A 12,073-nucleotide genomic window follows, 5' to 3' on the forward strand; every position below is an offset into this window, starting at 1 on the left:
GGATGCGTCACCGTAACCAGTATGGCTATTATCATAGATTGACACTCCCTCTTTTCTTCACATCTCCACAAGGCCCGCTGGTCACATCAACTCTCTGACCACTAATCTTCACTTCACAGATTACTGGGTGCATTGAGCCCCAATAAGGAGATGTGGGCATGAGTACGAGTGCGTGTTTATGGTCTGATATAGACATGCAGGCCTCAGCAAAGAAACGGCACTACATCACTAAGACTCCAAAGACCTCTGCCGTCTTCTTCGCTGTCTTCAAAATCTGCTGTTAATTTGATGCTAAATTAAGTGACTGAAAAGAAAAGAAAATCTATTTTTCTCTTCTCTAAATGGGTGTTATTGATTGTGAATTGCTAATTACTTAATGCTTGCAAATTTAGCAGGGATAAGATGAGACTATCACATCGGAATATTTCTGGCTCGCTCTTTTTTCCAGTAATTTGGGTGCTTGCTGTTTTACCAGGAAATTCCAGTCAACGTGCACATTAGTATATTGACTGAATTAGCTGTATTTTATGTTTTATGCCATATTTGGGTGCATGGTAGACAAAGAGACCAACTGCTGGGTCCGGTCCTTTGAGTCTGTGCTATTCCCCAGCAGAACAAAGCTTCATTCAGAGTGTGTGTGAAGAGAAAGGGCTTTCATCTCTGTGTATGTTTAGACAGAAGTCAGTGGAACGCAGTACAGAGAACAGAGTAGCTTCACAGCACAACTCAACACAACTGAATCTTACACCATAACATCACACCACAACGCTGGAGCATCAAAGATAAGAGGGGAAGTGAAGTTGGATCAACTGTAACTGTCTCTGTAGTGTGTTTAAAAGGATGTAGGTTAACGGTATGCAGGATATAAATACATCCACGGTCACGCTTCAAATGGGTTAGCCTGCAGTAACTAGAATATTGTGTGTTTGTTTTTAGGTATTTATTTTTTTAGTAAAAGTTTGGACAGATTGATGTCCTCAGGAAATTATGCTGCAGAGTTTCCAGTTATTTTTTTGAGGGGGCCAAAGTACAGTGGCCCTGAGAGGACAAATACAACAGAAGTGTTGATCGACCAGCTGCGCAAATGACAAGCTAACAGTAAACGGATAATAGCAAACATGTGTCTACAGTATCATCTGAGTCATGTGATTAAAACACACATCTCAGATGAGTCCTCTGCTTCTTTTAAACGTGTCTCAGTGCAGTCTTTCACGTGCTTCGGTTTCTGTCACTTCTGTAGCTCGTCAGTCACGTAATTGTCTCCCCAAAACCGCGTCCATTGTGCTTTGTGTTCTTTAGTGGCGTTTTACCTCTCAGGGACACCATACCAAAAGATCACAAAATGAATTCAAGTGATTGTGATGTATTTAAATTACAAAATTTGAACTATAAAAAATATAGACCAGCTCCTATTTCACTAGCATCTGGCAAACATATAGTTAGTCTGGGTTAAATATAGTCCAAACAGAATCACTGTTTCAGTTGATTAAATTTTAACCTTTAGGGGAATCTTTGAAAAAGTTTAATAAACTGGAGACTGAGTGGTTCCGCTGATGTTTGCATCTTGACATATACGAAATGTAAACCTACCAAGTAGGGCTGTCACTAAATCAGAACGTTGATACCAGAAATAAGACAGTAAAAACTGAAACAATCAAGTGACCATGTTGAATATGTTAGAAAAATAAAATAAAACCAAAAACAATAAAGCTAGGAATCTCCTTAGCCTCACTTTAAAAGACCTTGAAGTTACAGTTTACCTGTTTTCTGCAGGCGTTTTCCTGAAAAGAGCAGAATTATAACTGAATGCTGCATATCGCTGTTTAGCTGTGCCACATGCAAGAATAGCTGGCTCGTCTAAGACATGTGTGGACAGTTCATAATGTAGCAGCAGTTCAGAGATGATCTGGTTTTTCGGCCTTAATCCATTCAGACTTTTATAACAAACTATATTTAAAGGTTGCAAGTCAAATGGATACAAAAGCCCCCATTTTACTGAATACTTTTAACTATAGTCTTCACGGTAGAGACGTTTTTCTTCACCTGTCTCGTGTTTCCCTCCTTCTTGCTGGCTCGCGCACATGCACAGTGCAACATCTTGCTGCATGCTTCACGTGTGCTCCTTAAAAGGATGGGATACAGCCCCACCCAGCATTCTTTACTCATTGGTTCATTGTTTGTTTAAATCCCACACAATCACCAAAGCTGGGTGTGTGTCTACGAGTGTGAGACAGAGAGCTAGAAGAGAGTGCGCTCAGGGTGGGACATGTTATTGCAACTTATCATCAAACAGCCTGCCCAGTAGCCAGTGGGATTATTGTTCCCAGTTTGGCCTGGATTTTGGCAAGTCTGAGCTCACCGGGGGAAGTGCAGACTCTCACTATTAAAATAAAACATGGCCTGGATTGAACTTAAAGAAGGCAGGGAAAGTTCAGTAGTGCAGCGGCTGCTTGGTGAAAAAGCCCCGCTGTATTAACGTCGTATTATTCTACTAAATCATGACCTATAATATGTAGTTTAACCCCCCTCATAGTTCTTATCACCTGAACTTGGAAGCACTTTCCTGAAACACACTTTGAACAATGAAGACAAATATGCCCTCTGCTCATCAGCCTACACTGATTCTAGGGAAAGAGAATGAGGGAAACAGCTAATGATGTGGATGAATCATTTTTGATTGTTTTTACATGTCTTGCATGAAGCAGTGACAAACTCATCTATTCACTCATTATCAGGTATTATGAAAAATCCATAAAAAGAAGAATTTGAAGCTTCCATAGCCCAGCCCACGTTTGATTTGCATAATTATCCTTAAATCCCGTCATTATCATGAGACAGTGCAATGTCCTGCTCAGACTGAGATCCCATGGTGGAGTCGAAAGAGCTGGTCAGTGATAAGAATTATCGGAGGTGATGTATCTATCTTTCGTCGACATAGTTTGAATTTTTTCGCGATGGAAACGCAGACAAGCAGTGAAAGATGCTCCTTAACTAGTCGTGGCTGCAGGGCAAGCTCTATCTGTAGCGTTTCCTTTGGCGAGCTTCTCTCTCTGGCAGCGATCGGGCGGATTTCAGGAGTCACTGTGTATTAGAGGAGAAGTGTCTGACTGCTCTGTTGCCGTGGACACCATCTGTAGCTGCTCCTCGAGGCTGGTGATGTCACAGTAACAGACAAAAACACGACGCGAGGGGCTACGTTTTCCTCTCATCCCTGTCTGCATCTCTTTTCTTTTTTTCTTCCCACCCTGCTTGCGACAGCTCGCAATGGTCTAAACTGATCACTTCTGCAACTTCTAAAATTTCACTGTTACAGCCGTTGAGTCACCATGACTTTCATTTTACGCTCTCCGTCTCTCTCTCCATGCGATCAGAGTGCTTTCTCTTATGTGACCTGCTTTTTTTAAATTCAAAATGGCTGCTAGTGATGGTTGATGACATTTTCTTTTCTCAAAATGATTGAACTAAAAATCAAAGCAGCATTTTATTTTCTGCCCGCCTTAACACAAAAACACGTCCATATACAAAACTGCAATAACAAATCCAGCAGTTGACGGTTGAGGTCATATGAGGTGAGCGCAACATGATCTTTTATGCCTTTACAACCACCCCGCTTCACCTACCCCTCACCCACACCCACACACACACACACACACACACACACTCTCCCTCCCCTCTCTGGATGTTGTTGTCACTCTCTGGATGAGTGCTATTAGAACCTGCTTTCAGCTCCTCTTTTTTTGAACACACACCTTAGTGCCAAATTTAAAATCCTTCTCCTCACATTTAAGGTCTTGAATATTCAGACCTTATCTTAAAGATCTCATAGTACCATATCACCCCAATAGAGCGTTTCACTTTCAGACTGCTGGTTAATTTGTGGTGCCTGGGGCATTTAAAAGTAGAATGGGAGGCTTTCAGGCCTATCCCAGTTTAGATTTCTGGAGACACTACTTTTAAGAACTTAAAACTTTCCTTTTTGATAGTATATATTTAGGGCTGGATCATGTGACCTGAATCCTCCATAGTTATGCTGCAATAGTCCTTGGCTGCTGGTGCACTGAGTGTTTCTTCTTCATTCACCTTTTTCCACTGACTTTGTGTTTATACAGCACTCTGCATTTAATCCTAACAGGTCACAGCAGATGGCCACTCCTCCCTTGGGCTGATTATATGGAGGTTTCTGCCTATTAAAAGGGAGTTTTTCCTTCCCACTGTTACCAAGTGCTTGCTCATGAGGGGTTGTTTAGTCTTTGTCTTACAATATAAAACAGCTTGAGGTGACTGTTGTTGTGATTTGGCACTATATAAATAAAACTGAATGCGAATTCAAAATGAATGAATTGAATGTGTCAGAATTGTCGAGGCCAGCTCAGCTAACATATCCGGTTGTTCAGTGATGACGCGACGAATCCTACTTCCGGGTCTAAAGTAGTCTGCGTTTAATATGGCTTTTGTGTTGTTAACATGTTTAATGTTATGTATTTTCTTCTATTTGATCTCAAAAAGCTCCTAAAACAGTCGGTGATCCCTGTTGACCTCCCTCGGCTTTTATTACCACTAATCATTTATTTAAGCTCAGTTTTTAAAACCTTAGGATGTAACTACAGCCCAGCCCATGCAGCAGTATATGAATGACTAACCTCGTATTGTGGATGGATTATCTCAGTTGTTCTCCTGGCTGAAGTTTGGTCCTTTTACAGCATCCTGCCATGCCATTACATTTGTTCCTGACCACCGAGAACACTCACGGTAACTTTTATCGAGTGGAAAAAAAGTTAGCTTGTTTATATTATGCTAACATAGCTGTGTCGCTAGCGGTCACGTAGCACATCATTATATACCAGCTAGCCAAACTTCAGTAACCCTGCAAACGTCACTGCTGTTTAGTTTTCTGTCTTCATTTATGCTGGAAGTGATAACAGAGCTGTACGTTTTAATTTGTTTCCAAAACCCTGCAGTCAGGACATGCTATATTGTATTTAGATAGAAGCTAGCGAGCTAACTTCCTGCTAACTTCTAACTCCGTTAAATGTCATAAATTCTGTTTTCATGGATGCCTGGATGTTAAACTCAATTTTTACACCTGGTAGAGCAGAACGCTGATCATTTTATTAAAGATGAAAGACTTTAGACAGTTTTTCAACTCTCAGTAATGCCATAGTGATCGTTTGATATATGGACCTGCAGCGGAGTTTAGACCCAGACACGGCTAGTGACGTCAGACTGAACAACCGGATAGCCTGGCCTGTCCTAGATGTTTGAGCACATGGGCTAACAGTTGCTCAAAGACACATCTATATAAAAGATGAAAGTGTCACGGTCTGCCCCAGCCAGACCGTATGTGTTGCAGAGGAGGACTCAAACGCAGACCAAAACGTAGTGTGGATAAACAAAACAAGCCGTTTATTGAGGCTAGCAATGAGGGTAAAAATAATCGGGCATCGGTGAAAACTAAACAATAACCTAAACTGGGTGAACTAATAACAAAACATGAAAAAGCTTAACCATAGTGAACTGACATGGGTACCTGGGGATGAGACATGGATGAGCAGACGACCTGACAACAAATGACTGAAAGCACACGGACTAAATACACACAGGATGATGAGGGAAGTGGGAACACATGGGGAAACAGCTGGCACACATGAACATAATGACGTCACCGTGGGAGAGTAAAACTGAACACGATGAACACAGAAACACCAGACCTCTTCACAATAAAACAGGAAACATAAAGAGACATAGACATGACAACCCGAACTTGACAACGTAAGACACAGACATGAAACGCATGAAGAGCAGGGGAGATTTAACATAGTTGGAAACACGAGGGGGAAATAATAAGAACTAGAAACACCTAGGCATGATAACAAATGAACTTAGGAAACCTGACGGGCTTACATAAACTAAAACTCAAAACGCTGGGTCAACAGACCCAGGATCATGACAGAAAGGAATAAAAACAAAAAAAGAAAAAGAGTATAATGTGTTTTAGATCAGTATGAAACTTTTAAGTTGATTCAAACATCTATTTTGCCCTGCGCATTAGGAAATAGCCACACATTTTTTGACTCATTGACACTGTGTGACATAAAATGTGAATAGCTAATCTGCATAAGCCATTTTTATGGCTCTGTCTTTGTGTCTGTTTGTCTTCTCACTAAATAAATGAGTCCTATGTTCATTTTTATTCAACTTTAGCAAATCTTTACTCTCTGCTATCACTGCTAGAATTTCATAGCAAGTTTAACACATTTTCTGAATGACACAGTGCTGTCTCATAGCTGTTCATCAGATTTTTGATATAAAAAGAGAAATAATGAAAATATCAGGCCCCTTATCTGTGCGCTCCATTTTGTTATCTAAGCAGAAGAGAAGATAGCAGGCACAGAGCATAAGGGAGACGTGTAGGTAGTCATAGTCCATGCATCTGTCTTAATTGCTCTTAACCAGCTATCTGCAACACAATCTGCTGTCATTTTAAAAGGAGCTCCAAGTAGAACTTGAGATCACAATTTCAGACAAGTGGATACAACAAAATACCTTCAAAAGGACCCCCTGCCATTAAATTTCCCCTCAGTGCTCCTTCCTGTTTCCTTTGCACCTGTCCGGTGCTCCAGTGTCAGTGAAAGCAAAGGAGATGGAAAAGTGAGATGAAGTCATGACAGAGTATAGAAATGAATCCCAGTGGGGTCAGCTCTGTCAGCGAGGGAGAGCACAGTCAGATCAGCTGTACCGCAGAGCTGAAAGGAAATACGCGCCTTTCCTAAACTGCGGACGTGTTTTGTGTGCGCGCTCTCATGTTTGCGTGACATACATCTGCCACCTGTTAGAGGAACCTGACCCCAATGTGCATGCATTAATGCATATGCATTCTTGCCTGCACAAGAATGCGCTTGAGTGTGTCAGACCTTTTCCTAGACTACTCCTCTCCAGACTGAATATATAATTGGATACTCGCAACAGGCAGCAGAAAGGGATCCCTGTCTTAGATTATTATTCAGAGGCTTTGAAGCGTGACCTCCGGATGACTGCTGATATAATATAGACAGATCATATGAGTGGACGGTATTTTTAGCACCATTTAGACATGTAGCCAAGCTGGATGTCTGGAGAAAAGCAGCGCAGCATCAGTTGACCTCCTGGGGCTAGTGTACACATACACACATGTCCCAGCTGGGACTGGCAGAAATAGCAAGCTGTTAACAATTAGTGATAGACTCAGGCCAGACCCAATGTGAAACTGAGTGTCTGACGTTGAAGTAGCTATAAACAAGGATGCAGGATTTCACTAGTATTAGTATTTAGTATTTATTTATTTATTGTCATTGTCAAGAACAATGAAATTGCGTTTGGGGCTTCCATACAACCCAAAAAAAAGAAGAAAATAATAAATACCCCTTAAAACCCAAGTGTACATATTTAACCCAGTGTGACTCCAATGCAATAAGACAATCCTTAGCAATAATGTTCGTAGAAATTCAGACAAAGACCTGAGAAACATGACAAAATACAACAATGCAACCCATTCAATATTATTGTACTGTGAGATATGATATCAGATATGATAGTTATCTATTTAAGAAAGAGGGGGGGGGGGGCAGGAGGGGGAAGAGAATAAAGATATGATGCACCAATGCAGACCAGTTCATTGCTATTAAGAAGTTGGATATGGTTATTGTCCGTGAGAGGGGGGCAGAGAGTTCAGGAGCCTCACAGCCTGTGGATACAGGCTGTTGGCCAGTCTGGATGTTCTGGCCTGTATAGACCTGTACCTTCTCCCTGAGGGCAGCAGATGGAAAAGGTGGCGCGCAGGGTGATGTTGGTCCCGCAGGATACTGTGCACCCTCCTCAGACAGCGAGTGGGGAAGATATTACTGATCTCTGGCAGACTTGTTCCAATAATTCTGCCAGCTTCTTTCACCACCCGCTGGAGTGCTTGCTGATCGGCCTTGGTGCAGCTGGGGAACCACACTAGAAATCCATACGTCAGAACGCTGCTGATGGCACAGTTGTAGAAGTTCAACATCAGAGATCTGGGAATGTGTGCGCTCCGCAGTCTCCTCAGGTAGTAGAGGCGCTGTTGGGCCTTCCGTGCAACTGAGGTGATATGGTTGCCCCAGGACAGGTCCTCGGTCACAGTTACCCCCAAGAATTTAAAACTGCTCACCCTCTCCACCGCCTCACTGCCAATGAAGAGAGGCAGATGGTTGTTATGACCCCTCTTCCGGAAATCTACAATGATCTCCTTGGTCTTTTTGGTGTTTAAGACCAAGTTATTGTCGTGGCACCATGACTCTAGTTGTTGCACCTCTGTCCTATAGTTTGTCTCATCATTGTTGGATATAAGTCCGAGCACTGTGGTGTCATCTGCAAACTTAACAATGAGATTGGACGCGCAGGAGGAAATACAGTCATGGGTGAAGAGAGTGTATAGCAGAGGGCTCAGAACACACCCCTGAGGGGCACCGGTGTTGACCACAAGGGTGGAAGAAGTGTTCTTACCCACTCTGACACTCTGTCTACGGTTAGTGAGGAAGTCCACAATCCAGTTGCACAGAGAGGAGTTAAGTCCCAGTTGGTGGAGTTTGGGACGGAGTTTGTATGGCCGGATGGTATTAAAAGCCGAGCTGTAGTCTACAAAGAGGAGCCGTGCATAGGTGTTCCTGTGTTCCAAGTGCTTCAGTAATGTGTGCAGCACTGTGGCGATCGCATCCTCGGTTGACCGGTTCTCCCTGTATGCAAACTGGTGCGAGTCCAGGGATGGTGGAAAAGCAGCTCTGATGTGTTTAATGACCAGTCTCTCCAGGCATTTGGCGAGAATGGGGGTGAGTGCCACAGGTCTGAAATCGTTCAGACATGTGACATTTGACTGTTTTGGGATGGGAACGATGGTTGCTGCTTTGAAACAGGATGGTACCAGTGAACAGGACAGCGAGGTGTTATATATAGAGGGGAAGATGTCCGCCAGGTCCGCAGCACAGTCTTTTAGCACCCGGCCCAGCACTCCATCCGGCCCGGCCGCCTTCCTGGTGTTAGTGCTCCGGAACACACGCCTCAGCTCATGAGTGCTCAGGACCGGAGCAGGGTCGGTTGAGGGGAGAGGGGACAGGACAGGGTCGGTGTTCTCCCTGTCAAAACGGGCATAAAAGAGATTTAGATCCTCGGCCAGAGTAGAACTGTCGGCTGAGGGTGATGGTGTTCTTCTTTTGTAGTCCGTGATAGCCCTGATGCCCTCCCAGACCTCCCTTGGGTTTGTGTTGTTCTCAAACCTGGCCTCGATACGCCTCCTGTGCTGCTGCTTGGCAGTCTTGATGCCTCTTCTCAGGTTGGCCCTGGCAGCACTGTATGCCTCCTGGTCCCCGACAAAAGTGTAGGAGCTCCGGGCCGCTGCGTCTGTGCGCGCCGCCATCTGGTCATGGTGTAACTAGATTGAACATGCACCATGTGTTCATTTTTCACATTTTATTGTTACATGCAAAAGGTGGTGCGCAGTGTAGTGGTTTACAAGGTTTACAAGTGAAAGCTTGTTTAGATCTACGAGGAGACACAAATCCCTTTAGGGTGTCTGGATTGAAAAATTCTGCCAAATCAAACACACCATGCTGCTGTGGTGACCCCTTGTGAATAATGAGAGGTTTTTTGGTTTTTTTAGTCTGCCAAGCCTTGAAGTAATGCTGATATAATGTTTAGCACCCTCACCAAGCCGAGAGTGTTAGGAATGACATTAGTTTAGCAGGTATTTGGTTGTTAGGCCAATTACCTGGGTAAACCTTGGCATCGTGACAATCGTACAGGAGCTGGCGATCCTCACAGTTGTTACTCAAGACTATGGATGTCTATACAAATTTTATAACGGCCAGTTTGGTAGCTGCCAAGACATTAGGCACCAATAACTGTTGATGTAAATCAGCGTCAATTCCAATAAAAGAATGTTGCCATAAACCTTAAAACGCTGAAATCTGCGAATTTTTGGCACAGGCAAACTACTCCAGCTGATCAATTTAAAGTCAATATAAAGTCAATAATGTTTGTCTGTACCCTGTTGCCATATAAGCATCTTTCTGAATCTGGCGTTAAATGCTGTCACTTCTCTCCACTCCTCTCAGGGCCGTTGTTCCAGGGAGAATTGCAAGTACCTGCACCCTCCTCCCCATCTAAAGACCCAACTGGAGATCAATGGCAGGAACAATCTGATCCAGCAGAAGAATATGGCCATGCTCGCCCAACAGATGCAGCTCGCCAATGCCATGATGCCTGGCACGCAGCTACCACCTATGGTGAGAGGACACACACGTATGAACACACCACAGCTACTGCCCACGGTGAGATTACGTACATGTAAAAGCTCACACATATATGGCTCCTTCTTGTCTGCGTGGCTCTTTCCCGTCTTTTGAGTCCCCTTCATGTCAGTGCGTGTCTTTACGGAAAGATCGCAGTTTGCGCTCCCCGCTGTCCTTTAATTCCTCTGCCTTTATTTTGTTTTGCTCCAGCCGATGTTCTCGGTGACACCAGGCCTGGCCACCAATGCAAGCGCAGCAGCAGCTGCAGCTGCAGCCTTTAATCCCTACTTAAGCCCTGTGTCACCAAGCCTGATGCCTCCAGAGATCCTGCCCAGCACCCCTGTCCTCATGGCCTCCAGCCCTGCAGTCAGCCAAGTCCCCAACGCTGCCGCTGCAGCCCAGAAACTGCTGAGAACAGACAGACTTGAGGTAAAACACAAACTGACTGAGTGTGATCTCATCTCTTCTATGAAAAACTTTCCATTACAAACTCTTCCTCGTGGTGTATCTCTTTGTTAGTCAGAGTAGAGTTAACCTCAATGATAATGAGCCTGTAAACAAGACAGATATTGATGGCAAGCAGCTTAACAAGCATAAGAATAATGGTGCCCTTACTTGATTTGCATAAACAGTTTCTGAAACGGAATTGAATTATAATAGCTGGTGCAATTATGCAAAGTAGAAACCAAACTGAAAGAAAATAAAAAACAGGTTGATAAACTGTGATGAAATGTCATCGGTTTATCACTCGTATAATCCTGATGAACTGCATCTCAATTAAGTTCCCGTGGAGATGGTGCTTTCGCTCATTGCGTTTCACACAATGGCACAAGACGAGCATAACAACAGAGGCGTGTTATTTAGAAGAGAGTGCTGAAGCTATAATCAGCGCTCAACGTATACAAACCGCACTAAAATTACACTTTTGTCACGTTGTCGTTAAATAGCACCTTTTATGTGTCAATATCACACAGCCACCATTTAAAATAGCAGTTTTGTGTGTTTAATAGCATCATGTCACAAAAGTAGCATAGCGCGGTATAAAGCATGTTCAGTCACACACTGCTGAAACGCTCACAGGAGTAAGGCAGAGTTGATGTCAGGAAAGCAACAGCCGTTATGTGTGCCTAATTTAAAAGAAAGTGCTGCCCTCTGGTGTCTCTCGTACTTACAAATGTCTGAGATGCAACACATAGCTGTGTATAGGGGATAAAATGTATTATGAGATTATACGTATTTGTGTTAATGTAGAAATGGTTCAACATAGTGTGGACCTTTCTGAATGCATTACAGGATCTCACTAATAGTTGAACAGGAAGTATCCAGATATATCTTGTGATGATGGATAGAGGAAGGCTCAGCACAGGCTGAAAGAATTTCACGGGTTAACTGGTTTAGATCAAATCACTTCAATTTGTATTATAATATTAATATTTGAGATTTTAGTGCATAAAACAGGATTTTTTTTCTGTGTAATCTGAATTTAAGGCAATTTTAAGTGAACTGGACATAGACTATTACTTTTACTAAGGTCATCATTTTTATTGACAGTGAACTTTATAGATTTTGGTTGTTTTTGTGTTTTAGTTTTATTTTTTGCCTGGGTGGATTTGGCAGATGTGTGTGTGTTAGTTTTTTATGCGACTTATTGTTGGACTGAGCCTTTTCTTAGCTGGGACACTCTTGTAAAATAGATTTTTTTTTATCTCAAAGGTCTTATTTTTCCTGGTTAAATAAGGTTTGAATTAAAAATAAATAAATAAATCTCATATAAATATTCTGTACAA

General features: G+C 42.9%; 1 protein-coding gene across 20 annotated transcripts in view; it reads left to right on the forward strand.

Annotated features, from left to right (window-relative positions):
• Positions 1–12,073, forward strand: part of LOC146553686 (muscleblind-like protein 1) — a 45,796-nt gene that overhangs the window by 24,145 nt on the left and 9,578 nt on the right. For 12 of the 20 annotated variants that reach the window (XM_085255634.1, XM_085255632.1, XM_085255631.1 and 9 more), the window contains exons 3-4: positions 10,110–10,325; positions 10,497–10,715. In XM_085255634.1, coding sequence (XP_085111760.1) covers positions 10,110–10,325; positions 10,497–10,715 — 435 coding nt within the window. The remainder of the gene's footprint in view (positions 1–10,109; positions 10,326–10,496; positions 10,716–12,073) is intronic. The other 8 variants (XR_014889606.1, XM_085255638.1, XM_085255645.1 and 5 more) reach the window with 1 other exon arrangement.

The sequence above is a fragment of the Mchenga conophoros genome, linkage group LG18, assembly GCF_057382185.1.
Source record: "Mchenga conophoros isolate Kocher_MC1m ecotype Shallow Benthic linkage group LG18, M_conophoros_male_GT1.1, whole genome shotgun sequence".
NCBI classification, from domain to species: Eukaryota; Metazoa; Chordata; class Actinopteri; order Cichliformes; family Cichlidae; genus Mchenga; species Mchenga conophoros.